This window comes from Nomascus leucogenys, chromosome 18, assembly GCF_006542625.1.
Source record: "Nomascus leucogenys isolate Asia chromosome 18, Asia_NLE_v1, whole genome shotgun sequence".
In the NCBI taxonomy this organism is placed as follows: Eukaryota; Metazoa; Chordata; class Mammalia; order Primates; family Hylobatidae; genus Nomascus; species Nomascus leucogenys.
The window spans coordinates 39,126,075-39,153,052 of NC_044398.1; the positions used below are offsets into that span (position 1 = coordinate 39,126,075).

At 39.6% G+C, this 26,978-nt stretch overlaps 1 protein-coding gene and 1 non-coding gene across 2 annotated transcripts in view; both read left to right on the forward strand.

Annotated features, from left to right (window-relative positions):
- LOC100586892 (mitochondrial import inner membrane translocase subunit Tim23) overlaps window positions 1-26,978 on the forward strand; it is a 37,080-nt gene that overhangs the window by 610 nt on the left and 9,492 nt on the right. The window contains exons 2-6 of the mRNA XM_003278184.4: window positions 2,391-2,449; window positions 9,773-9,866; window positions 10,101-10,185; window positions 12,884-12,942; window positions 16,241-16,351. Coding sequence (XP_003278232.1) covers window positions 2,391-2,449; window positions 9,773-9,866; window positions 10,101-10,185; window positions 12,884-12,942; window positions 16,241-16,351 — 408 coding nt within the window. The remainder of the gene's footprint in view (window positions 1-2,390; window positions 2,450-9,772; window positions 9,867-10,100; window positions 10,186-12,883; window positions 12,943-16,240; window positions 16,352-26,978) is intronic.
- LOC115831348 lies at window positions 12,187-12,376 on the forward strand. The gene has a single exon (XR_004026865.1). It is a non-coding gene; the product is annotated as a small nucleolar RNA SNORA74 (small nucleolar RNA).

Consider the following 26,978-nt stretch of genomic DNA (forward strand, 5'->3'; position numbering starts at 1 on the left):
GAGTAAATGTATTCCAAATAGCAAGCCCGTAGTTAATTTTTTAGTACACAGCTACATATTCTGAGCCTCCAAGTAGCCGTCAGGGCAGAACATTCAGTAATACTGCATATAAGTGAGAAATAAATATGACTTGGAACAGGCTGGGAAACCATCTTTAGGAGCTAGGGAGTAAGCTGAACTTTAAAGGTGATATATAGACATGAAGAAAGAAGCCAGGTAAGAATTACAGGAAAGGAAATAGGCAACATCAAGGTATACAGAGGCATAAATATCTTGCCTTTGCCTCTCCTCAGTCTTGCGAATATGTTTTCCAGAACTTTGGTACTTTGTAACTGTGGTTATTCAACTAGATAAATAGAACTTGGACCTAAAGATAGGCAGTTGGTCGTGGATAAAGCCTTTACGAAAGTACTTTCTTTTTAGAGAATCCTTGTAATATTTCTCTAAATGTTTCATACTAAACAACAACAACGAAATATGTTCAGACTGACTCTAGTGCAAAAAAATCTAAAAGAAAAGACGATTCATATCCCTGGTGTCACCTTTGTCAAAAAACTGAATCTACAACACAAGATGTTTTGTTTTGTTTTGTTTTTTTGTTTTTAGAGTCAGGACCTCGTTCTGTCACCCATGTTTGGGTGCGGTGGCATGATTATAGTTCACTGAAGACTCGCACTCCTGAGCTCAAACAATCCTCCGCTCTAAGCCTCCTAAGTAGCTGGGACTCTAGGCACGTGCCACCACGCCTGGCTAATTTTTTTTTTTTTTTTAACTTATTGTGGAGATGGGGTCTCCCTGTGTTGCCCAAGCAGGTCTCAAACTCTCGAACTCAAGCCATCGTCCTGTCTCAGCCTCCGAAAATGCTGGGATTCCTAGGCCTGAGCTACTACTTTACCTGTTTAGAACACAGTTTCATATTAATCTTAGTATCTCTGAGTTTCAGAGCACAAGGGGCGTACACTTCCTTAATGTGACAATATTGTTACATTAATTTGATTAAGATTTGAAGGTAAATTGAGGGACCAGGGAATAAACACCATTTACTGAGCTTTTACAGTGTGGTAGCTACTTTTCTGGGGGCAGGACTATAGTGGTTTTTGTGGGTTTTTTTTTTTTTTTTTTTTTTTGAAAAGACTCGCGCTCACAGAGCTTACATAATACTGAGGTAAGCCAACAAACATAAATTAAAACTTTGCAGTTAGTGGTAAGTGCTGTAAAGGGAATAAAGCAGAGTCATGAGATTGTGATGGAAGCAGGATGCCATTTTAGAGCGGGTTAGGGAAAACATCTCAACGGAGTTGACATTTGAGCTGTGACCCAAATACAGTACAAATGCTTGGGAGGCAAGTATCCAGGAAAATAGCTAGTGCAAATGTCCTGAAACAAAACAAATTTGGCATGTTTAAGGAACAACTCTTAGGCCAGTCTGTCTTCGTAGTTACAAGGGAGTTGGATCAATTGAAGCTTGTGAAATCAGAGAGGTAGGGAATGACAGCTAATGTAGGGTTTTGTAAGTTATGGTAAGGCGTTTGGATTTTCTTAAGAAAAATCACTGTAGTTGCTATGTAGACAGTAAATTGAAGGGGTAAGAGAAAGCAAGGAGTTAGGTAGGAAATTGTTGCTGTGAGATATGATGGTTGGACTAGGATGGTAGCAATAGAGACGATAACACAATTCAAAATAGGTGTTAAAATAGAACAAGCAGGACTCCTAACTGATGAAAAGATCAGAGGCATGGGTGATGCATAGATTTGTGAATAACTGCTGAGATACAGAAGGATCCAAAGATGATAGGTTTTACTGTTTTCAATGTTAGTGAATTCAGGTCTGGCCCTCTCAAAGTTTGTATTTTCTTTTGCACAGACCCACATACCTGTGGTAATGACCCAAGGATTCTCAACCTTGCCACAGTAAATCAATCGTTAATAGTAGTATGTGAAGGAACTGCCTTGAAATACTTAGATACAACATGTACACAGTCAGAAAACACAACCCAACCACTGTTTTTCCCATGGAATTGATTAGTCTTTTCTCAGTCTTATTTTGCAATTTACATAGTCACCAAGCATTCTTGTAGTAAAGTGAAAGAAATTAGCTTTATAAATGGCCTGGGCTACACTTCCTGTAAGTTCAATAATCGGATCTATGACACTGCGAATATCTTATTGGTGTAAAAGCCTGAGCCACCAGTGGAAGACCTGGTTTGGGATTGAGGGTCTCAGGATGAGTCAGCCCCCCAAACTGACAGATGGGGAGGATAAAATGGGAAAAAATTTTCCGCCTTCAGTGAGCCTATAAAAATTGCAAACACATGTGACAATCAGGAGCTGGATTAACTCTAACTGAATTAAAGAATTTTGTTGCAATGTGACATTTTGTTTTCTCTCTAGTAACTGGTATGAACCCTCTGTCTCCTTATTTAAATGTGGATCCACGATACCTCGTGCAGGTAAGATTAAGATTTTACTAGTTTGGCGCATTATTTTACCATTTAAAAAAAAACGCCAAGTGCTACGCTGACTTGAACTGTGACATACACTTCTGGAGGCAGTAAGTCTCTGGTCTCCATTCACCCTTTTTTCCTCACAGACACTAGGAGCTTGGCCTGCATCTCTCTGAAACCAGTTAACTCCCTTCAAAAGCTTATTTTTTAAAACCAGAGCAGAATTAATTTTTGAAAGCACCCCAGTAAAAGTATTGGGATGCCTAGTTACAAAGTGTGTGGGGTTTTTTTGTTGTTTGTTTGTTTTTTTTTTTTTGAGATATTTTTGCTTTTGTCCTCCAGGCTGGAGTGCAGTAGTGCAATCTCTGCTCACGGCAACTTCAGCCTCCCAAATTCAGGCCATCCTTCTGCCTCAGCCTCCTGAGTAGCTGGGACTACAGGCGCCCACCACCACGCCTGGCTAATTTTCGTATTTTCAATAGAGACCGGGTTTCACCATGTTGGCCAGGCTCCCAAAGTGCTGGGATTACAGGCAAAGTGTGTTTCAAAGCTCAGTTTACAATATCGGGTTTTTTTGACTAAGCATCAGAAGTTTCAAAGAATATCTTTTTGAATCCAAGATATATTAGGAAATATATGTTGTATGTATTAGAAAAGCAAGGTTGATTTGACATCTGAAAATTAATGTATTGTGCCATATCAATTTATAATAAAGCAATCAAGGAAAGAATATAGTACAAAGACCACATGCTTATCTAAATAGATTCACAAAAATCATTTGACAACATCCAACACCCCCTTTAATGGTTATAAAAACAAACTAGGCTGGGCACAGTGATTCACACCTGTAATCCCAGCACTCTGGGAAGCTGAGGTGGGCAGATCACTTGAGTTCAGGAGTTTGAGACCAGCCTGGCCAACATAGCGAAACGCTGTTTCTACTAAAAATACAAAAATTAGCCAGGCATGGTGGTGCCTACCTGTAATCCCAGCTGCTTGAGAGGCTGAGGCACAAGAATCGCTTGAACCCTGGAGACAAAAGTTGCAGTGAGCTGAGAACACCCCACTACACTCCAGCCTGGGCAACAGAGTAAGACCCTATCTCTAAATAAATAAATAAAACTAGACGTAAAAGGGACTTCAGCCTGATAAATGGCATCTACAGAATATCCAAAGCCAACATAATTTAATGGTGAAAGACTGAATACCTTCTCCCTAAGATCAGGAGCAAAATAAGTATATTTACTCTCATTTATATTCAGCATTGTCTGGCCAGGGCAATTAGTCAAGTACATTAAATGGCATTCAAGTTGAAAAAGAAAAAGTATCTTTACAAATGACATGATCTTATCTATAGAAAATCACAAGGGAAATCACAGAAATCTATTTAATGATCGAGTTCAGCAAGTTGCAGAATATAAGTTAAATATACATAAATCAAATATATTTCCAGACAGTTGCAATGAACAGTACAAAAATGAAATTACAAAAAACAATTCATTATCAATAACATCAAAAAGCAAATACTTAGAAATAAATGGACTAGGCCGGGCGCGATGGCTCACGCTTGTAATCCCAGCACTTTGGGAGGCTGAGGCGGGCGGATCACGAGGTCAGGAGATCGAGACCACGATGAAACCCCGTCTCTACTAAAAATACAAAAAATTAGCTGGGCGTGGTGGCGGGTGCCTGTAGTCCCAGCTACTCAGAGAGGCTGAGGCAGGAGAATGGTGTGAACCCGGGAGGCGGAGCTTGCAGTGAGCCGAGATTGCGCCACTGCACTCCAGCCTGGGCGACAGAGCGAGACTCCGTCTCAAAAAAAAGAAATAAATGGACCAGATGTAAAACATATTCTGAAAACTATAAAACATTATTGAAATTAAGTGGAAAGACACATGCTATGATCCTGAAAATTTTAATATTAAAATGGCAGTGCTCTCCAAATTAACCAACAGATTTAGTGTAGTGCCTGTCAAAATCCCAGCTGGCTTTTTTGCAGAAATTGACAAGCTTTTATCCTGAAATTCTTATGGAAATTCAGGGGACATAGAAGGGCCAATGACCTTGAGAAAATAGATTGGAGGACTTGAACTTGCCAATTTCAAAACTTTCTACAGAGCCACATAATGATAGTAACATAAGGATAAATCCATAGTTAATGAAATACAGAGTCCAGAAGAAAGACCTTACAATATATGCAGTCACGTGCTTTTCAACAAGGATGCCAAGATAGTTAAGTCAGGGGAGACGTTAGGACAACTGGAATCCATATGCATAAGAATGAAGTTGAACCCTAACCCTACACCATATACAAAATGTTACCACCAAATGGATTAAAGACTTAAATGTAAACTAAAGCAGTCAAACTCTTAGAAGAAATCATAGGCACAAGTAGTTGTGACTTTGGATTAGACAGTGATTTCTTGGATGTGACATCAAAAGCACAAGTGGTAAAAAGAAAGTTGATAAATTGTATTTAATCAAAATTTTAAAATTTTGTGGTTTAGACAATACCAACAAGAATGGAGGCCAGGTGCAGTGGCTTGCACCTGTAATCCCAGCACTTTGGGAGGCCAAGGCGGATCGATCACCTGAGGTCAGGAGTTCGAGACCAGCCTGGCCAACGTGGTGAAACCCCGTCTCCACTAAAAAATACAAAAATTAGCCAGGCGTGATGCTGGGCACCTGTAATCCCAGCTACTTGGGAGGCTGAGGCAGGAGAATCACTTGAACCTGGGAGGCAGAGGTTGTGGTGAGCTGAGATCGCGCCACCCACACTTCAGCCTGGGCAACAGAGTAAGACTCGGTCTCAAAAAAAAAAAAAAAAAGAATGGAAAAAGTCCTGGTGCAGTGGCTCGTGCCTATAATCCCAATACTTTTAAGAGGCTGAGGCGGGAGGATCATTTGAGCTCAGGAGTTTGAGACCTGCCTGGGCAACATAAGAAGATCCCATCTCTGCAAAAAAATCAAAAATTAGCAGGGTGTGGTGGTGTGCACCTGTAGTCCCAGCTGCTGGGGAGGCTGAGGTGGGAGGATCACTTGAGTCCAGCAGGTCAAGTCTCAGTGAGTGTAATCAAGCCACTTAACTCCAGCCTGGGTGACAGAGAGAGACTTTGTCTCAAAAGGAAAAAAATTGGGAAAAGACAGTCCACAGACTGAGAGAAAATATTTGCATATTATGTATCTGATAAGGAATTTATATCTAGAATATTTAATTTTTTTAACTCTTAAAACAAAAATAATACAAAATGGGCAAAGGATTTGAGTAGACATTTCTCTATGAAGATATACAGATGTCTAATAATGACATGAAACCTGGTCAGTAACATTAATTAGAGAAATAAAACCACAATGAGATACCTCTTTACACCCACGGGGATCACTATAATCAAAAAGAAAATAATAATTGTTGAGGATGTAGAGAAATTGGACCTCTGTACATTGCTGGTGGGAATGTAAAATGATACAGCTGCTTTTAGAAACAGTCTGGCAGTTTCTCAAAGTGTTAAAAATAGAGTTACCTTATGACTGGCAATTTCACTTACGTATACTCCATACTCAAAGAGAATTGAAAACCTCTGTACACATAAGTTGTAAATGAATGTTCCTAGTAGCATTTTTCATAATAACCAAAACATGGAAACAAACCGAATGTTTATCCACTGATGAATGGATAAAAAAAGTGTGATATATCCATACAATGGAATATTATTTGGTAATAAAAAAAGAATTATTAAATTATGCTGCAATATAAATGAACCTTTAAAACTTCCTAAATGAAAGAAACCAGTCACAAGAGACCACATATTGTGTGGTTCCGTTTATATGGAATGTCCAGAATAGGCAAATATATGGACAAGAAAGGAGATTAGTAGCTGCCAAGGGTTGGGAGTAAATGGGCAGTGACTGCTAATGGGTATGTGATTTTTTTGGGCGGGGGGTGATGAAGACGCTTTAAAATTTATTGTAGTCTTGGTTGCACGACTCTGAATATACTAAAAATCACTGAATTGTACACTCTAAGTAAGTGAATTATATGGTACATGAGATACATATCAGTAACTCTGTTTTCTCTCTTTTTTTTCTAAGAGACAAAGTCTCACTCTGTCTCCCAGACTGGAGTTGCAGTAGCCGCATCATAGCTCACTGTAACCTCAAGCATAGCTCACTGTAACCTCAAACTCCTAGGCTCAAGCGGTCCTTCTGCCTCATGCTCCCGGATAGCTAGGGCCGCAGGTGAACACCACCATGCCTGGCTAATTCTTTTTTTTTTACATTCTTTGTAGAGATGTGATCTGACTTGGTTGCCCAGGCTGTTCTCTTAACTCCTGGCCTCAAGTGGTCCTTCTGTCTTGGCCTCCCAAAGTGCTGGAATTACAGGCATGAGCCACCATGCCTGGCCTTTTTTTTTTTTTTTTTTTTTTTTTGAGTTATGGTTGGAACCTTTTATTTCAGAGTTGAGTCACTAACAGCATCTGACAGCTGCAGCTGCATTTCTTGTGTGTTAAGTGTTCAAATTAAAGCAAGTTGATGATTCGGACCTTGCCAATTTAAAGCTTCATTATTTTTGAAATGTTTTTCAAATGTTATATTTTAACATTGGGTGTTCATTGATTTTTTTATTTTAAAAGTACCCCTTTATCAGTTTACTCAAAATTTCAAAACTAGTTGCATGTATTTTGCTTTAATGTTGAATCTACACTTAGAGGTTGTACTCTAGATCTAGTTACAAATTCAATATCATTGTGGCCCTGCATTGCTAAGTGGGGCTTATTAAGGTTAGACATAAAATATTTCATATCCCCCCAAAAACTTGTGAATTCATTCTTCATCATGAACATTTAATCTTCCATTGGAATTCTAGAGGGACTTCAGACTTTAAAAAGTGTTTTATAAACCTCATCTGTTATTGGAAATAATTATGGAAACCTTAAATTTAAAGATACCTTAATAGAAATTACATTTTGTAAAACTTTTATTTATACTTTTGAAGGTTAGAGACATCTTAAATAAAATAGTACCTGTCAACTCACCATGTCCTGACTTTGGCAACAACCTTTTTTTTTCTTGTTTAATAGTAGAACAGGATCTCACTATGTTGTCCAGGCTGATCTTGAACTCCTGGGTTCAAGCAGTCCTCCCACCTTGTCCTCCCAAAGTGCTGGGATTACAAGCATGAGCTGCTGTGCCTAGCCAACTTTTATCTGATACAGTGTTGTAGTTTCTCTTACTAATGCTTTTGTATCATCACTACTCTTACATCCTCGTTGAAATTTTTTTTTAAATTTTATCAAGTAATAAATTTTTTTGTTAGCCCAGGTGAACATCTGGTACAAAAATAAGGAAAATTTAAATATTTTTAACATCCATAGTGTTAAACACACAAAATTATAAATTAAAAAAGTTTTTTCTTTTTTTTTTTTTTCCCAGCAAGTACATTGATATCTATTCTTGGATTTATCTTCCATGTCAGCAAACTCTGGTACTTGGGATTTTAGTAACACTACTGTCCTGGAGTGTCAGCAGGATAGGTTTAACAAGAGCTTTTTAGTAAATCTTCTATACATTCAACATATTAACATACTTTGATAACCTTGTTTGCGTGTGAATTAATGGACATTTGCTTGCAACCCTTGTTATGTTTTTATTTTTCGGTTGATACTAGCAGGAGAATGAGTTGGTGCTAACGCGCACTTTTGCTTGCTTGATAATGTTCATCACAGCCATTTTTTTTTTTTTTTAAGTTTTCTTCTCTTTTTTTTTTTTTTGGAGATGGAGTCTCGCTCTGTCACCCAGGCTGGAGTGCAATTGCGTGATCTTGGCTCACTGCAACCTCGGCCCCCGGGTTCAAGCAATTCTCCTGCCTCAGCCTCCCAAGTAGCTAGGACTACAGGCGCACACTGCCATGCCCAGCTAATTTTTTGTATTTTAGTAGAGACGGGGTTTTACCATGTTGCCCAGGGTGGCCTCGAACTCCTGAGCTCCAGCAGTCCACCCACCTCGGCTTCCCAAAGTGCTGAGATTACAGGCGGGAGGCACCGTGCCTGGCCAAGTTTTCTATTCTTAATTAGTGATCTGTTTCTGGATTGAAGGATAATTCTTTTTTTCTTCTCAGCAACCATGGCCTGAGAATGAAGAATAATTATTTACCTTACCACATAGAAGCTAGCATTTCTAAAAACTCAAACAAAAAGCAGTTTAATACTAAGTCATTATTTAAAAGTTGAAGTACCGAAAATTTATAAAACTCTATACAATTATATTATGACATGGGATTTATTCAGATTTTATTATTGCCCAACAGACCATTCTTATGTGATGAGAGTAGATGTGCTTGTTTACTTTTGCAATTTTTGGTGAGGATGTGTGCACATGCCAGAAGGAAAAAACCAAGACAGAACCACAGTTTTCTGATCAATAATACAGTTTTCTGAGTCAACGTTCAGTATTTGCCATAAGGATGTAGGAAAATGTTAATTGTCAGTGGTCTTTACTATGTTAAATGTAACACAGTATGTGTCTTTTTGCCAAGGGTGTGACCTAGCCATTAGAGGCTTATTTTAACCATCTTTGCATGGAAAGCTTGCCAAAAATGAGTGTGATTTTTTTTTTTTTAATCCAACATGGCGATAGAATTTTGTTTGTTTGTTTTTTTGAGTGTGTTTTTCATAAAGGTGTATTGACTCTTTAAAATTTGGTAACCATATTTTGCTCTTAAGAGTGTCATTTCTCAATCTTAGTATTTTGGATGACCTTCCAGGGGTTCATGCCACATTTTGTGTATGCAATTACTGGAAAGAGGATCTATAGCTTTCTGAGAGTATCAAAGGAATATATACTCCTTAAACAGATAAGAATTATTAAAGGGGTTCATTTTCCCTTGCATAATTGATCCAAACTGTTGTACTTTATTAGTTATTGCTCATTTTTGTGAACATTTGGCTTTATACATAGAAAAATGCACAATAAATAGCTGCTACAGAATGAAAGTTATTTGCTTCTTCCAGACTGATTGTCTGTTCTGTTCTTCTCATAGCTTTCAGTGTTCTTTCTCTAGAGCTGTTTTTTCTAAACACTTTTGCCCAAATCTATCAGATTTACGTTTTGAAGGAAACAAAGTCTTTAATGAGACTCCATTCTAAGAACTGTGTTTCGTATTTCATTTCACTTTGATTTAGGTGTTACTGTTGCAGAAAGTTTTATTTTTGTATAAGTATAGGTTTAAGGTTTATTTTCTGTTAAAAACTACTTTGAAATGTTAAAAAGGCAACTTTACAAGATTTGTATCTTGAGGGACACTCAGCTTGGTTTTCGTTATTATCCTTTTAGGATACAGATGAGTTTATTTTACCTACCGGAGCTAATAAAACTCGGGGCAGATTTGAGCTGGCCTTCTTTACGATTGGAGGATGTTGCATGACAGGTGAGTGTTACATACTTTTTTCTCAAGTGTACTGAGTTCAAGTAGTTGAGGGTATGTAAAATCAAAAGCAATGAGAATGTTGGTTTCAGGGTTGTTTTTTTTTAATATTTACATGTCTTTTTCTATTAAATAAAAATGAAAAAGAATCAGAAGTGTAGTTATGCAGTTGAGTTTTTTTGTTTTTTTTTTTAATATAAACCTATCTTATCTGGGTGAATTGTTATGATTTACCAGGGGCTGCGTTTGGGGCAATCAATGGTCTTCGGCTAGGATTGAAGGAAACCCAGAACATGGCCTGGTCCAAACCAAGAAATGTACAGTAAGTCTCTTGTGACCATCTAATGTAGTGATACCTGAATATTAAGCTCTGTTTTGTTGGTTTGATGAGTACAACCTTGAGATTACAGATGGTTAGCATAGTTATGTGCTTTTTTGTCTTTGTTTTTTAATCATACTCAAAATAAAAGCAACTAAGGAATCAGATTACTGACTCTAAGCTTTTAAAAGTTTTTTAAATTTTAAAAAATTTTTTGAATCAGTGTCCCTCAGTCAGCTAGTGCTGTGCCAGCCTGACTTCTCAGCTGCACCTGTTACATTCTCCAACCCTATGTGACATGCTTTTCAAATTGTTGAGTTGCTAATGGGAATTTTGGATTGTTTGGGGGCATGCAGATCCATAGGAAATGGTAATGAAGAATAAGCAGCTCATGAGAGTGATGCCTGAAGCTGCCATCATTTAACTTGAACTTCTTACTGTCTTGACTTTATGTTTCCGAAATGAGCCGGATAAATTTTAAATAAAATTTTTAGAATTAGAGTTAATTCCAAAAGGATAAGACACAGTTTTCTGTTACAACTTGAAGTTGCAGAGAAGGGAAAGTACAGTTAAAAGGATCGGAAAGTATGTTTTCACCCAACTTAAGAAGTAAACAGGGCCAGTCCCTCTTGATATTCCTTGAACAATATGTGTAGTTTTGCCCATTTTTATTCTTCATATAAGTGGAATCATGAGTATGTATTCTTCGATGGCTACTGTTTTGTTTTAGGACACTTTAAACTCCATCTTCCTTTCATATTGTTCAGCCAGCAGATGGCACCAGATGTGCTAAAATCAGACCATGGGAAACTGGAAGGCCTGTTAAATTGTGGGGTTTTTTGAGAGACAGGGCCTTGCTGTGTTGCCCAGGTTAGAGTGCAGTGGCGCCATCACAGCTCACTGTAGCCTTGACCTCCTGGGCTCAAGTGATCCTCCCACCTCAGCCTCCCAAGTAGCTGGGACTACAGGCACATGCCACCGTGCCCAGTTAATTTTTTAATTTTTTGTAGAGACGAGGTCTCACTGTATTGCTCAGGCTGTCTCAAACTCCTGAGCTCAGGTGATCCTCTTGCCTCAGCCTTCCAAAGTGCTGGTATTACAGACGTGAGCCACTGCGCCTAGCCCTGTTAAGTTTTTTATATTCCTGTTACTGTGTCCATGCTTTACCAGCCTAGATCCTTTAATATTTTTATTACTTGTCCCTTGCTTCAATAATGTTTTTAAGTTTTTGTATTATGGGGAATTTTGAATATATAAAAGTAGACAAAATACATAGTATAGTGAACACATGAACCATAACCCATCCTCAACAACCATCAACCATGGCCAGTTCTATCCCATCTCCTTCTCCTCTCCCATCTTATTTTGAGAAAAAAAAAACCCAATATCGTATTAAATATAAATTTGGAAGTAGATTTCCTAGAAAAGACAACTTGCTTCCTTTCTTAAAACAAGTTATTAGCCGGGCGCGGTGGCTCACGCCTGTGATCCCAGCACTTTGGGAGGCCGAGGCGGGCGGATCACGAGGTCAGGAGATCGAGACCATCCTGGCTAACACGGTGAAACCCCGTTTCTACTAAAAATACAAAAATTAGCCGGGCGAGGTGGCAGGCGCCTGTAGTCCCAGCTACGCGGGAGGCTGAGGCAGGAGAATGGCGTGAACCCCAGGGGGCGGAGCCTGCAGTGAGCCGAGATCGCGCCACTGCACTCCAGCCTGGGTGAAAGAGCGAGACTCCGTCTCAGAAAAAAAAAAAAAAAAGAAAAAAAAAAACAAGTTATTAAAATGCTTGTTAAAAATGAAAAAATAATGGCTGTACTTAAAATACATTAGTAAATATGTAACGTAATTAGAAACAATATACTTCGGTTTGTAAACATTACTGATTTTTTAAAACAATCTTCTAGAAGCAATACAAATTTTTGTTTCTGTAGAACATTAATTGAGTCGTTTAATAATTAAACTGAATGAGTTCCTTCACTCTTTGTTACTGTATTTCCATAATTTCCAGCAGTAGTCAGCTGTCTGGACAGAACCATTCCTGGGATGGTGTTACACTGCTGGGAGAAGAATGTCTTCTCTTCATCCGGTTGCCTCCATCACTGTTCTGGTGGTGTCTGGCACTGGTCTGTGCTTCCTTGAGAGTGTGCTGAGCATTCACCTTGGCTGCTTGGTTCTAGTCTGGGAGCAGACACAGGGTGCTTTCCGCATATATTCTAGTTAGATGGCTGATTCCTTCTCTTTAATTCTACTTTATATTCTGTACTTTGATATTCTTTACTTTGATTATCTTTAACATTCTAAGCATATGTTCCCCTCCCAAAAAGAACCTTTTAGAAGCTAGCTCGCCATAGTTAACAGTGGCATTTTTTACATGGATTAGTTTCTGTAAACCTCTGTAAGATACATTCCAGGCTGTCATTCAAAGCCTTATATATATTTAATGTGTATTCATTATATTATACACTTAATAATGAGAGTTTTCCTCAGTTTTTGCCTAAAATCTTGAAAGTTTTAACCTAATTTTCACTTACGTAGAGTAAAAACCATCCTTATTGAAATCGGAGATATTAAGATGTATTTTAGAATTTAAAAAACTTCGAGCCTTGGGTCTAGACATGTTAAATAGCTATTATTGTTTTTAAAGGTTACTAGAGAAATAATGATTCTAAATACAGATTCTTTCTCTTTCTGCCCTGATAGGATTTTGAATATGGTGACTAGGCAAGGGGCACTTTGGGCTAATACTCTAGGTTCTCTGGGTAAGTAGAGATCTCGTTTGATAATAAATTGTTAAAGAAAGAATGCACAAATATCATGAACAATTTGATCAACTGATATTCTGGTCCTAGGATATGAGACAATTATGTTTAAATCCATTTCAGTGCATAATGTAGATACTACTTAGGGAAAGACCATGAACTAACTTATGAAATAATCTCAGGTGCTAATACCATTCTGAATACCATTTCTGAATTTTTAAAATCTTTTGAACACTGCACACTCTCTAAGCACAACACCCAATAAAATGTTTAAATGAAATCCAGATAATTTAGGTCCAAAGTAAAGAGCTTTGTATGTTAGGCAAGGTTCAAGGTCCTGTAGTGATACATGATAAATTAATCCAGCCCTCTTGCTATGTTTTCTTAATAGCCTGTTCATTAGTCTGTTTACCTGAGTAGATTTCAGGCACCTAATTGCCACAATTGGAATAGGTTCTTTGTAGATAATGAAAACGTTTACAGTTCTAGGCAAAAGTTAATTTAGTAGTGCTTAGTCAGAGCCTAATGCTTTCATACCATATTTTTTATGAATGATTGATTACTTACAATAGATCTCTTATGGCTTATGTCCTGACATCCAAAATTTTCCTACTTTGAACTTAGTTGAAAATCTCAATTTAAATTGTGGCAGATTAAGGAAGGGAAGACATAGAAAACTCATTGAAAACATAGAAAAAGCTTTTGTTATGGCAGAGTAAGGTCCTGCCTTGTCACAGAATTTGGAAGCAGTATATCTTCATACTTAAAGCCAGTTTTCACATTTTGGATCCTAAGAGTTGGCTGCTTTCATATGTTGCTGATGTCTGCATTCCTCCCACCCTCCTACAGAGTCACCCCCCTCTGTTTCTTTTAATTGCTTGTATACCTAGAGTAGTCAGCTGTCCTTGTCTGCCTAGGACTTTCAGAGAAAAGTCCAAGAAACTATGTTCCAATAATCGCCACCCCCCGCCCGCCCCGCCCACAGTCCTGGACAAACTAGAATGGCTAGTCACCCTCTGTGTACCCATTGTGGTATGATCGAGAACGGTGTTCTGCTTGTGATCAGTTTGAGTTAAATAAAGAGGAAGATGAGCTTTCATAGAGGTATAAAAATACTGCAGTAGAGGAGTTGTAAGGCTGAGCGTGATGTATTGTTGCAAGGGTCAAGTGTAGCTATAATTTTGAGAAAGAGTTTAAAAGTTTAACATTCATTCTGCATAGGAATCTGCAAGAGCATAGAAGGATGGCTTGGGGGAAGATACTTTAAAATGAAATGGTGCTAGTGTTATAATACATGAGAATCAAACCTCACTTTTTTTAATCTATTTTTTCTTATACTAGAAATACGTGTGTGTGTGTGTGTGTATGTATGTATGTATATGTGTCTGTCTGTCTGTCTGTCTTTAATCCAAAGTACAGCAATTATGGGTAACATATCAATGAAAATTTTAAATATTCTTCCTGAGACTTCCTACCGCTAGGAACATCAGCTACTACTGATGTTTCTTCTGAATTCTTCCAGGCGTTTCTCTGCATAGCCAGTCAGTCGTGTACCATGTGCACATGTCCCTGCTTTACTTATTAGTGAAAATGATTCTTCTGGTTTTTAAGTGACTGTATAGTATTCCATTATATGAAAAGTCCCTCTTTGGATCAATTCAGATGGTACAAATGCTCTTGATGGGCATTTTGTTTGTTGCCAGGTGTTTGCTATTAGAAACTGTTCTAGTGATCATTCCATGTGTATCTTTGGATAACTTTGTCTAAATATAATTGCCATACTGACTTTTGTGTTGGAAAAAAGAAACAGTTTTTCCTCTGCTCTCACACTACAACACTCAACATAGGATAGTTCTGTGACCAGTTATGTGGGAATATTTCCCCACATACCAAGTAATCTCTTTTGCAGTGGACACCAGTTGGGTGTCCTCCCATTTCATTTCTGCCTGGAGATAGAATTAGATCAGCAGGTTGAGCACTCTGTCCCACAAAACTGAGCCCCACTTTGGATACTTCTGATGCTGATCGCAAGCTCCAGGTTATTTTACCTGTGCTTCTGACCAACCAGCTTTGGCAGGGGTTCCCACAACGCCTTCTTTGGGTGCGATTAATTTGTTAGATTGGCTCACAGAACTCGAGGGAACACATACTTAACATTTGCGTATTTATTATAAAGTTTTTTTTTTTTTTTTTTTTTTTTTTGAGACAGGGTCTTGCTCTGTCACCCATGCTAGAGTGCAGTGGAGCTCACTGCAACCTAGACTTCTAGGCTTAAGCAAGCCTCCCACCTCAGCCTTTCAAGGAGCTGGGACTATAGGCAACATGCACCACCATGCCAACTAATTTTAAAAAAAATTTTTTTTAGAGAGAGGGTATCCCTATGTTGTTGCCTAGACTGGTCTCAGACTCCTGGGCTCATGTGATCTTCCCACCTCGGCCTCCCAAAGTGCTGGGATTACAGAAACTTTGTGAGCCACCACACCTGGCTGGATATTTTTAAAGGATACAAATAAACAGCCCAGTCAAGGAATACATAAGGTGAAGCCTGGATGGGCCCTGAGTGCAGGAGCTTTCATTTCACTGGAGTTGGGGTGCACTAGCCTCCTGACACGTGGGTGAGTTCTTTCTCACTTTCCTGCAAGCCCCACGAGTTCAGCTGTCCAAAAAGTCCTCCGACCCCATCCACTTGGGCCTCATATGGAAAATTGATTGGATAGGCATGACTGAGGCATGGACAACCTTGTAGAACTGTGATTGGACAAAAAGGGCATGCTCTACTACTAATAGACTGGGCACAGAAACCCAGCAAGGCCTGCCTGCCCAGATTCTCCTTGGCCTTTCTGTGCAGCATGTCTTCTTCCTGGGTATGGGGTACGACCTCTTCTGAAATGGGGGTCTTACGGCCTGCAATCAGACAAAGTAGGTCATAGAATTTCTTTATGGCCAGTTCTAAGACAGAAAGGTGGGGAAAGATTAGAGTCCTGCTGTAGGGAGAAAAGGGAGCAGTTGAAAGGAGGGCAGGAGAAGGTCAGAGAGAGAGATTGTTTTCTGAGGCTGCTTTTGAGGCCTGAAGTGCCCCAATAATACAACAAAAGACCTTCACCTTTGTCCCTCTGAAGCTGTTCCAAAGCTGCTTCCAGAACCAAGGACAAATACCTTAACAAGTGATTGTTTTAGCCACTTAGGAAGGGCTATGGGAGTTATGAGCTAGGAACCATGGATGAAAACCAATATATGTATATCATAGTATCACACTTTATCACTATTTTGTCACTGAGCACTTCCATTTCCTCTTTAGCTTTGCTCTATAGTGCATTTGGTGTCATCATTGAGAAAACACGAGGTGCAGAAGATGACCTTAACACTGTAGCAGCTGGAACCATGACAGGCATGTTGTATAAATGTACAGGTGAGTACTGTTGAATGGAGAGCCATCTCTTAATACACTTGAAGTGCGCTTTTTAAAATTCATGGTTTTCAAGGAAATTACACTCTGTTGCAGTATAATCTAGTGTTCTAACTTTATGGTTATTTTGGTTTGGTTTGGTTTTTAATTGTGGTAAAATAAACATAAGATTTACCATCTTAACCATTTTTAAGTGTACAGTACATTAGTTTTATAGTCACGATTGTATAACCAATCTCTGGAACTTTTTCATCTTGCAAAACTGATAACTCTGTACCTATTAAGCCTCCTCCCAATTTACCACTCTCCTTAGCTCCTGATAATGTTACACTTTCTGTCTCTGAATTGGCTGTTTTAGGCACCTCATATAAGTAGAATCATACAATATTTGTCCTTTTTTGATTGGCTTATTTTACATAGCATAATATCCTCAAGGTTCATCCATGTTGTTGCATGTGCCAGAATTCCTTTCCTTTTTAAAGCTAAATAATATTCATTCTGTGTTTGTATACCACATTTTGCATGTGCATTCTTTTATCAAGGGATATTTGGGTTGCTTCTACCTTTTGGCTATTGTGAATAATGCTGCTACGAATATGGATGTACAAGTATCTCTTCAAGATCCTTCTTTCTTTTTTTGGATATACACGCAGAAGTGGGATTCTTGGATCATATGGTTTATGGTGGTTTTTTGACATTAAGAATATAAGATTCTTTTCTGTATTTTTTATTCATTTTAGTTTAGTTTTTTTAATCTTGGACAGACTAAGCAATGGAATATTCAGAATTGTTGGTTTTGTTTTAAACAATAGTTTGGCCGGTGACATCAGCATATTAAACTATCACAAGACACACACAAGGTCAAAGCCCAGAAATGACTTCCCTGTAAGTCAATTTAGAGCATCTTATTCCTATGATCATCTTACTCTACTGGGTGATCAACATGTTGCTGTCAAGGGTCAGATAATTCTCTTCTGTGATAAGTTTTACTAGTTTAGAAGCATACATTCAAGTAATGCCTAATTTAGCTTTTTTGTGTTGATACATCTTTGGCTACTTAATTTTTATTTTTGTCAAAATAATCCACATACATGATTTTTTAAGTCAAGGTTTTTATCTGTTTAACATCTAAAAGATTTTAATGATGTGCAACAGTGTTCTCTATGTCTCACCTTAATTCCCTTTTCCCAAAGGCAACTTTTAATTTTTTTTTTTTTTTTTTTTCTTTTTTGAGACGGAGTCTTGCTGTCACCCAGGCTGGAGTGCAATGGCATGATCTCAGCTCACTGCACCTCCACCTCTCGGGATCAAGCAGTTCTCCCATCTCAGCTTCCTGAGTAGCTGGGACTACAGGCACACACCACCACATCTGGCTAATTCTTGTGTTTTTAGTAGAGACGGGGTTTCACCATATTGGTCAGGCTAGTCTCAAACTCCTGACCTCAGGTGATCCACCCTCCTCAGCCTTCCAAGTGCTAGGATTACAGGCGTGAGCCACCACTCCCAGCTTATTTTAATTTTTTTTTTTTTAAGACAGAGTCTCACTCTGTCATCCAGGCTGGAGTGCAGTGGCACAATCAAGGCTCACTGTAGCCTTGACCTCCTGGGCTCAGGTGATCCTCCCATCTCAGCCTCCTGGGACTACAGGCACACGCCTCCACACCCAGTTAATTTTTTTTTTTTTTCCAGAGATGGGATCTCACTATGTTGCCCAGGCTGGTCTTGAACTCCTGGGCTCAAGCAGTCATCCTGCCTCAGCCTCCCAAAGTGCTAGGATTGCAGGTGTGAGCTACCATGCCCAGGCTGCTTTAATTCATTGTTTTTTATTTTCGTGTTTTTAAATAATATTATTATCTTGATTTTTCTTGACTTTTCAGTCTTACATATTGTCTGTTGACTTCCAAGAGGAAAGCTGTGTTAACACAGCTTTAATACTTAAAGTAGAAAGGAGGTCACATCCTTTATATAGGTCAGCTCATTTACCATTCTCTGAAGGTAGTAGACTGGTACTCCCTTGTTTTATAGACAAAGAAACTAAAATTCAGACAAGTTAAATTACCTCCACATGCTCACACAGCTCTGTCATGGTCTAGTGCATCAAACTCTAGTCTGAGTCTAAAGCCCATTGTCTTTCTCAGCAAACCAAATTACCTCCAGGATAGAGAAATCAGGAAAATTTCTAGAAAAGGGAAAGAGGTAATAAATAACAGTTGAGCCAGACCTTAAGGATGGACTGAATTTTCTGATGTATCTGTTTGATTATATGATACATATAAGGAAGGTGTGGGAGAAAACTCTGGGAAGATAGTTTAGGCTTATGGCATGGAAGGCTGAGGTAAGAAGCTTAAAATTACATAGAAAGGCAGCATGTCATCAAAGGTTTTTGGACAGAGTATTAGAATTATCTCTGAGGAAGATTAAGCTAGAAGTAGTGGGTAGATAAAATAGATTGGAGGTAGAAGCCTAAAGTCAAAATGGTCCAGGAAAAGTATTAGTTGAAGAGACGGTGAGGGAAAGGTTGAAATGAAAGAAGATTGGGTCAGCTGGGCGCGGTGGCTCACGCCTGTAATCCCAGCACTTTGGGAGGCTGAGGCAAGTGAATCCCCTGAGGTCAGGAGTTCGAGACCAGCCTGACCAACATAGAGAAATCCCGTCTCCACTAAAAATACAAAATTAGCCAGGTTTGGTGGTACATGCCTGAAATCCCAGCTACTCGGGAGGCTGAGGCAGGAGAATTGCTTGAACCTGGGAAGTGGAGGTTGCGGTGAGGCAAGATCGCGCCACTGCACTCTAGCCTGGGCAATAAGAGTGAAACTCTGTCTCAAAAAAAAAAAAAAAATGATTGGATCGATCACTAGAAGACTGTTTCCTGTTTGGTGGTTTCTTCTTTCTCTGTTTTGTTATATTGTGAAAGCAATATATGTGACCTTGAATAGCAGAGCCGCTAGCTGTCCTGGGCTCCCTCACCACTGCCCCATCTGTCCCTTGTCTCTTCCAGGCAAGACTAAACTCACTAAAATGTTTCCCTTTTTCTTTTTTTTTTGAGTTAGGGTCCTGCTCTGTCACCCAGGCTAAAGTGCGATGGTGCCATCATGGCTCACTACAGCGTTGAACTCCTAGGCTCAAGGCATCCTCTCACCTCAGCCTCCCCAGTGGTTCAGACTACAGATGTATGCCACCACACCCAGCTAATTTTTTTCATTGTTTCTTTTTTTGTTTAGCAGTGGGGTCTTGCAGTGTTACCCAGGCTGGCCTCAAGCAATCCTCCCACCTTAGCCTCCTGAGTTGCTGGATTACAGGCGTGAGCTACTGTGCCTAGCTGTCTGAATTGTTTTTGACTCCCCATAGTACTATGTCCTTTTAGGACAGTTTTTTTGCCACTGATTCTCAGTTGTTTGGGTGATTGCTTTTCTGTGGGTGGGAGGAATTGTCCTAGATCTCTTTGAGGGTCTTATGAAAGTTTTTGACAGTTTCTAAACCCTGCATTAACATCTCAGTATATGTAGACTCTCCTTAGGAGAATTGTGAAACTTAACTCTTTAGAAGTTTTATAAACACTTTGAGGCTTATGATTAAATGAAAGTGCTGATATTTAGAAGGTAGCAATCAAAATCCAATTAAGCTTTTTTTTTTTTGAAACGGAGTTTTGTTCTGTCGCCAGGCCGCAGTGCAGTGGCACAATCTTGGCTCACTACAACCTCTGCCTCCTGGGTTCAAGCGATTCTCCTGCCTCAGCTTCCCAAGTAGCTGGGATTACAGATGCCCGCCACCACGCCTGGCTAATGTTTGTATTTTTAGTAGAGTTGGGGTTTCACCATGTTGGCCAGGATGGTCTCGATCCCCTGACCTCATGATCCACCCGCCTCAGCCTCCCAAAGTGCTGGGATTACAGGCATGAACCACCACGCCGGGCCAAGCCAGATTCTTTAAAGTGGCTCTATCTTCTCTGTAATTTGCTCCCTTGCCACTTTGATGACTCCACATTCTACTACTATTTCCATTGTCTTTTAACTCCCACTTCAGGGTCTTTATTCTCGCTGTTACCATTTCCTAGAACAATCCTTCCAGACACCTACCTCAAATGCTGCATCATCTGTCCATCTTTGTTCAGATACCACCTCTTCTTTGAGGCCTTCTCTTAAACACTGTAGTACATACAGTTTTGCACATACATTTTAGTTGTAGGATAAATTGCTAAAAATTAAGTTATTTGAGCAAATTATCTGCATGCTTAAAACGGGAATGACTACTGCCAAATGACCCTTCTAGTACTTGCTAACGTTTGCCAGTGTTAGCATCTACCATCACTTTTTTTTTTTTTTTTTTTTTTTGAGACAGAATTTCGCTGTTGTTGCCCAGACTGGAGTGCAATGGCACGATCTCGGCTCACAGCAACCTCTGCCTCCTGAGTTCAGGCGATTCTCCTGCCTCAGCCTCCCGAGTAGCTGGAATTACAGGCATGCACCACGATGCCCAGCTAATTTTTTGTATTTTTAGTAGAGACGGGGTTTCTCCATGTTGGTCAGGCTGATCTCGAACTCCCGACCTCAGGATGCAGTGAGCAGAGATCGCGCCACTGAATTCCAGCCTGGGCGATAGAGTGAGTCTCTGTCTCAGAATGAAATGACGTGACATGACATGACATGATGAAATGAAGTAATGAAATGAATAATGAAATGCTGGGTGTGGTGGCACGCTCCAGCCTGGGCGATAGAGCAGGTCTGTGTCTCGAAATGAAATGGAATGAAATGAAAAGAATAAGTGAAATAAATGAAATGAAATGATGAAATGAAATAATAAAATGAATAATGAAATGCCGGGTGAAATGAAATGAAATGATGAAATGAATAATGAAATGCCGGGTGCAGTGGTGCACTCCAGCCTGGGCAATACAGCAAGTCTCCGTCTCGAAATGAAATGAAATGAAATGAAATGAAATGAAATGAAATGAGATGACATGAGATGAAATGGGATGAAATGAAATGAAATAATGAAATGAATAATGAAATGCTGGGTGAAATGAAATGAAGAAATAAATGAAATGATGAAATGAATAATAAAATTCCAGGTGTGGTGATACACTCCAGCTTGGGTGATAAGAGTGAGACTCCATCTTGAAATGAAATGATGAAATGAAATAATGAAACGAAATTAAATATGAAATGAAATGAAATATGAAATGCTGGGTGCAGTGGCTCACGCCTGTAATCCTAGCACTTTGGGAGGCCAAGGAGGGTGGATCACCTAAGGTCAGGAGTTCAAGACCAGCCTGGCCAACATGGTGAAACCCCGTCTCTACTAAAATACAAAAACTAGCCGGGCATGATAGCGGGTGCCTGTAATCCCAGCTACTTGGGAGGCTGAGAGAGGAGAATCGCTTGGACCCAGGAGGCAGAGGTTGCAGTGAGCAGGGATCGCGCCACTGCACTCCAGCCTGGGCATTAGAATGAGTCTCCGGCTCAAAATGAATTGACATGACATGATGAAATGAAATAATGAAATTAATAATGAAATGTGGGTGGCGCACTCCAGCCTGGGTGATAGAGTGAGTCTCTGTCATGAAATGAAATGAGAAATGAGATAGGAAATAAATAATGAAATGCTGGGTGCACTCCATCCTGGGCGATAGAGCGAATCTGCATCATGAAATTGAAAAGTGAAATGAAATGAAATAGATGAAATGAAAAAATGAAATAAAATGAATAATGAAATGCCGGGTGTGGTGGTGCACTCCAGACTGGGCGATGGAGCGAGTCTTCGTCTCGAAATGAAATGAAATGAAGTGAGAAATGAAATGATGAAATGAAATAACGAAATGCCGGGTGAAATGAAATGAAATGAATAATGAAATGCTGGGTGTGGTGGCACACTCCAGTCTGGGTGATAGAGCGAGTCTCCATCTCGAAATGAAATGAAATGAGATGAAATATGAAATGAAATAAATGAAATGATAAAATGAAATAATGAAATGCCGGTTGTGGTGGCGCACTCCAGCCTGGGCAATAGAGCGAGTCTTCGTCTCGAAATGAAATGAAACAAAATGAAATGAAATGATGAAATGAATAATGAAATGCTGAGTGAAATGAAATGAAATAAATGAAATGAATAATGAAATGCCAGATGTGGTGGCGCACTCCACCCTGGGTGATAGAGTGAGTCTCTGTCTGGAAATGAAATGACATGACATGGCATGATGTGATGAAATGAAATAATGAAATGCCAGGTGTGGTGGTGCACTCCAGCTTGGGTGATAGAGTGAGTGTTCATCTCTAAATGAAATGAAATGAAATGAAATGATGAAATAAAATGAATAATGAAATGCTAGGTGCGGTGGCGCACTCCAGCTTGGGCGATAGAGTGAGTCTTCATATCGAAATGAAATGAAATGAATGAAATGATGAAATGAAATGAATAATGAAATGCCAGGTGCGGTAGTGCACTCCAGCTTGGGCGATTGAGCAAGTTTCCATCTCGAAATGAAATGAAACGACATGAAGAAATGAAATAAACGAATAATGAAATGCTGGGTGCAATGAAATGAAATGATGAAATAATGAAATGAATAATGAAATGCCAGGTGCAGTGGCACACTCCAGCCTGGGTGATAGAGCGAGCCTCCGTCTCAGTGAAATGGGATGAAATGAAATGAAATAATGAATAATGAAATGCTGGGTGAAATGAAATGAAATGAAGAAATAATGAAATGAAATGAATAATGAAATCCTGGGTGTGGTGATGCACTCCAGCCTGGGTGATAGAGTGAGACTCCGTTTTGAAATGAAATGAAGGAGATGAAATGATGAAATAAATATTAAATGAAATATGAAATGCCAGGTGCAGTGGCTCACGCTTGTAATCCTAGCACTTTGGGAGGCCTAGGCAGGCGGATCACCTGAGGCCAGGAGTTCAAGATCAGCCTGGCCAACATGGTGAAACCCTGTCTCTACTAAAATGCAAAAATTAGCCAGGCATGATGGAGGGTGCCTGTAATCCCAGCTACTCAAGAGGCTGAGACAGGAGAATCGTTTGTGCCCAGGAGGCAGAGGTTGCGGTGAGCAGAGATCACGCCACTGCACTCCAGCCTGGGCAATAGAACGAGTCTCCATCTCAGAATGAAATGACATGACATGATGAAATGAAATAATGAAATTAATAATGAAATGTGGGTGGCGCACTCCAGCCTGGGTGATAGAGCGAGTCTCTGTCATGAAATGAAATGAAATGAAATGAAATGGGAAATGAAATATGAAATGAATAATGAAATGCTGGGTGCACTCCAGCCTGGGCGATAGAGCGAGTCTGCGTCATGAAATTGAAAAATGAAGAAATGAAATAGATGAAATGAAAAAATGAAATAATAAAATGAATAATGAAATGCTGGGTGTGGTGGTGCAGTCCAGACTGGGCCATAGAGCGAGTCTCTGTCTCTAAATGAAATGAAACAAATGAAATGAAATGAAGTGAGAAATGAAATGATGAAATGAAATACGAAATGCTGGGTGAAATGAAATGAAATGAATAATTAAATGCTGGGTGTGGTGGCACACTCCAGCCTGGGCGATAGAGCGAGTCTTCATCTCGAAACGAAATGAAATGAAATGATTAAATGAATAATGAAATGCTGGGTGAAATGAAATGAAATAAATGAAATGAATAATGAAATGCCAGATGCGGTAGTGCACTCCATCCTGGGTAATAGTGCAAGTCTCTGTCTCGAAATGAAATGACATGACATGACGTGATGAAATGAAATAATGAATAATGAAATGCCAGGTGTGGTGGTGCACTCCAGCTTGGGCGATAGAGTGAGTCTTCATCTCTAAATGAAATGAATGAAATGATGAAATGAAATGAATAATGAAATGCCAGGTGTGGTGGCGCACTCCAGCTTGGGCGATAGAGTGAGTCTTCATCTCTAAGTGAAATGAATAATGAAATGCCAGGTGCGGTGGCACATTCCAGCTTGGGCGATTGAGCGAGTTTCCATCTCGAAATGAAATGAAACGAAATGAAGAAATGAAATAATGAAATGCTGGGTGCAACGAAATGAAGGGATGAAATGAAATAATGAAACGAATAATGAAATGCCAGGTGAAGTGAAATGAAATGAAAAAATGAAATAATGAAATGAATAATAAAATGCCAGGTGTAGTGGCACACGCCAGCCTGGGTGATAGAGCAAGTCTCCGTCTCAAAGTGAAATGGGATGAAATGAAATAAAGAAATGAAATAATGAATAATGAAATGCTGGGTGAAATGAAATGAAGAAATAATGAAATGAAATGAATAATGAAATGCTGGGTGTGGTGATGCACTCCAGCCTGGGTGATAGAGTGAGACTCCGTTTTGAAATGAAATGAAGGAGATGAAATTATGAAATGAAATATGAAATGCCGGGTGCAGTGGCTCACGCTTGTAATCCTAGCACTTTGGGAGGCCTAGGCGGGCGGATCACCTGAGATCAGGAGTTCAAGATCAGCCTGGCCAACATGGTGAAACCCTGTCTCTACTAAAATGCAAAAATTAGCCAGGCATGATGGAGGGTGCCTGTAATCCCAGCTATTCGGGAGGCTGAGAGAGGAGAATCACTTGTACCCAGCAGGCAGAGGTTGCAGTGAGCAGAGATCACGCCACTGCACTCCAGCCTGGGCAATAGAACGAGTCTCCATCTCAGAATGAAATGACATGACATGATGAAATGAAATAATGAAATTAATAATGAAATGTGGGTGGCGCACTCCAGCCTGGGTGATAGAGCGAGTCTCTGTCATGAAATGAAATGGGAAATGAAATATGAAATGAATAATGAAATGCTGGGTGCACTCCAGCCTGGGCGATAGAGCGAGTCTGCGTCATGAAATTGAAAAATGAAATGAAGAAATGAAATAGATGAAATGAAAAAATGAAATAATAAAATGAATAATGAAATGCTGGGTGTGGTGGTGCAGTCCAGACTGGGCGATAGAGCGAGTCTCTGTCTCTAAATGAAATGAAATGAAATGAAGTGAGAAATGAAATGATGAAATGAAATACGAAATGCCGGGTGAAATGAAATGAAATGAATAATGAAATGCTGGGTGTGGTGGCACACTCCAGCCTGGGTGATAGAGCGAGTCTCCATCTCGAAATGAAATGAAATGAAATATGAAATGAAATAAATGAAACGAAATGATAAAATGAAATAATGAAATGTCGGGTGTGGTGGTGCACTCCAGCCTGGGCGATAGGGTGAGTCTTCGTCTCGAAATGAAATGAAATGAAATGAAATGAAATGAATGATGAAATGCTGAGTGAAATGAAATGAAATAAATGAAATGAATAATGAAATGCCAGATGCGGTGGCGCACTCCACCCTGGGTGATAGAGCGAGTCTCTGTCTCGAAATGAAATGACATGACGTGACATGACATGACGTGATGAAATGAAATAATGAAATGAATAATGAAATGCCAGGTGTGGTGGTGCACTCCAGCTCGGGCAATAGAGTGAGTCTTCATCTCTAAATGAAATGAAATGAAATGAATAATGAAATGCCAGGTGCAGTGGTGCACTCCAGCTTGGGCAATAGAGCAAGTCTCTGTCTCGAAATGAAATGAAATAAATGAATAATGAAATGCCAGGTGAAATGAAATAATGAATAATGAAATGCCGGGTGTGGTGGTGCACTCCAGCCTGGGCGATTGAACGAGTTTCCATCTCAAAATGAAATGAAATGAAGAAATGAAATAATGAAATGAATAATGAAATGCTGGGTGCAATGAAATGAAATAATGAAAAATGAAATGTCAGGTGGAGTGGCATACTCCAACCTGGCTGATAGAGTGATTTTCCATCTTGAAATGAAATGAAAGAAATGAAATAATGAATGAAATATGAAATGCTGGGTGTGGTGGCTCACACCTGTAATCCTAGCACTTTGGGAGGCCGAGGCGGATGGATCACCTCAGGTTAGGAGTTCAAGACCAGCCTGGCCAACATGATGAAACCCCATCTCTACTAAAATACAAAAACTAGCTGGGCATGATAGCAGGTGCCTGTAATCCCAGCTACTTCGGAAGCTGAGAGAGGAGAATCACTTGAACCCAGGAGATGGTGGTTGCCATGAGGCAAGATCGTGCCACTGCACTCCAGCCTGGGCAGCTGAGTGAGACTGTCTCAAAAAATAAAAATAAAAATAAATAAATGAATAAAATAAATAAATTACCCTGTTTGATCTGACAGCTGCTAGTTTTTCCCTCATGATCTTTCTATTAAAATAGCTCTGTACCTACTATGTTGAGCCTTCCTTTTTTTTTGACACGGTCTCAGACTAGAGTACAGTGGTGTGATCGTGGCTCACTGCCACCTCTGCCTCCTGGGTTCAAGTGATGCTCCCATCTCAGCCTCCCAAGATGCTAAGACTACAGGCACATGCCACCATGCCTGGCTAATTTTTTTGTTTTTTATAGAGACAGGGTTTCACCATGGTGCCCAGGCTAGTCTCAAACTCCTGAGCTCAAGTGATCCACCCTGCCTTGGCCTCCCAAGTATTGGGATTACAGGTGTGAACCACCGTGCCCAGCCTCCTGTTTTTTTAAATTTCTATATTTAAAGAGTACATTGGGGGTTGGAAATAGTTTAGATCAGCAGG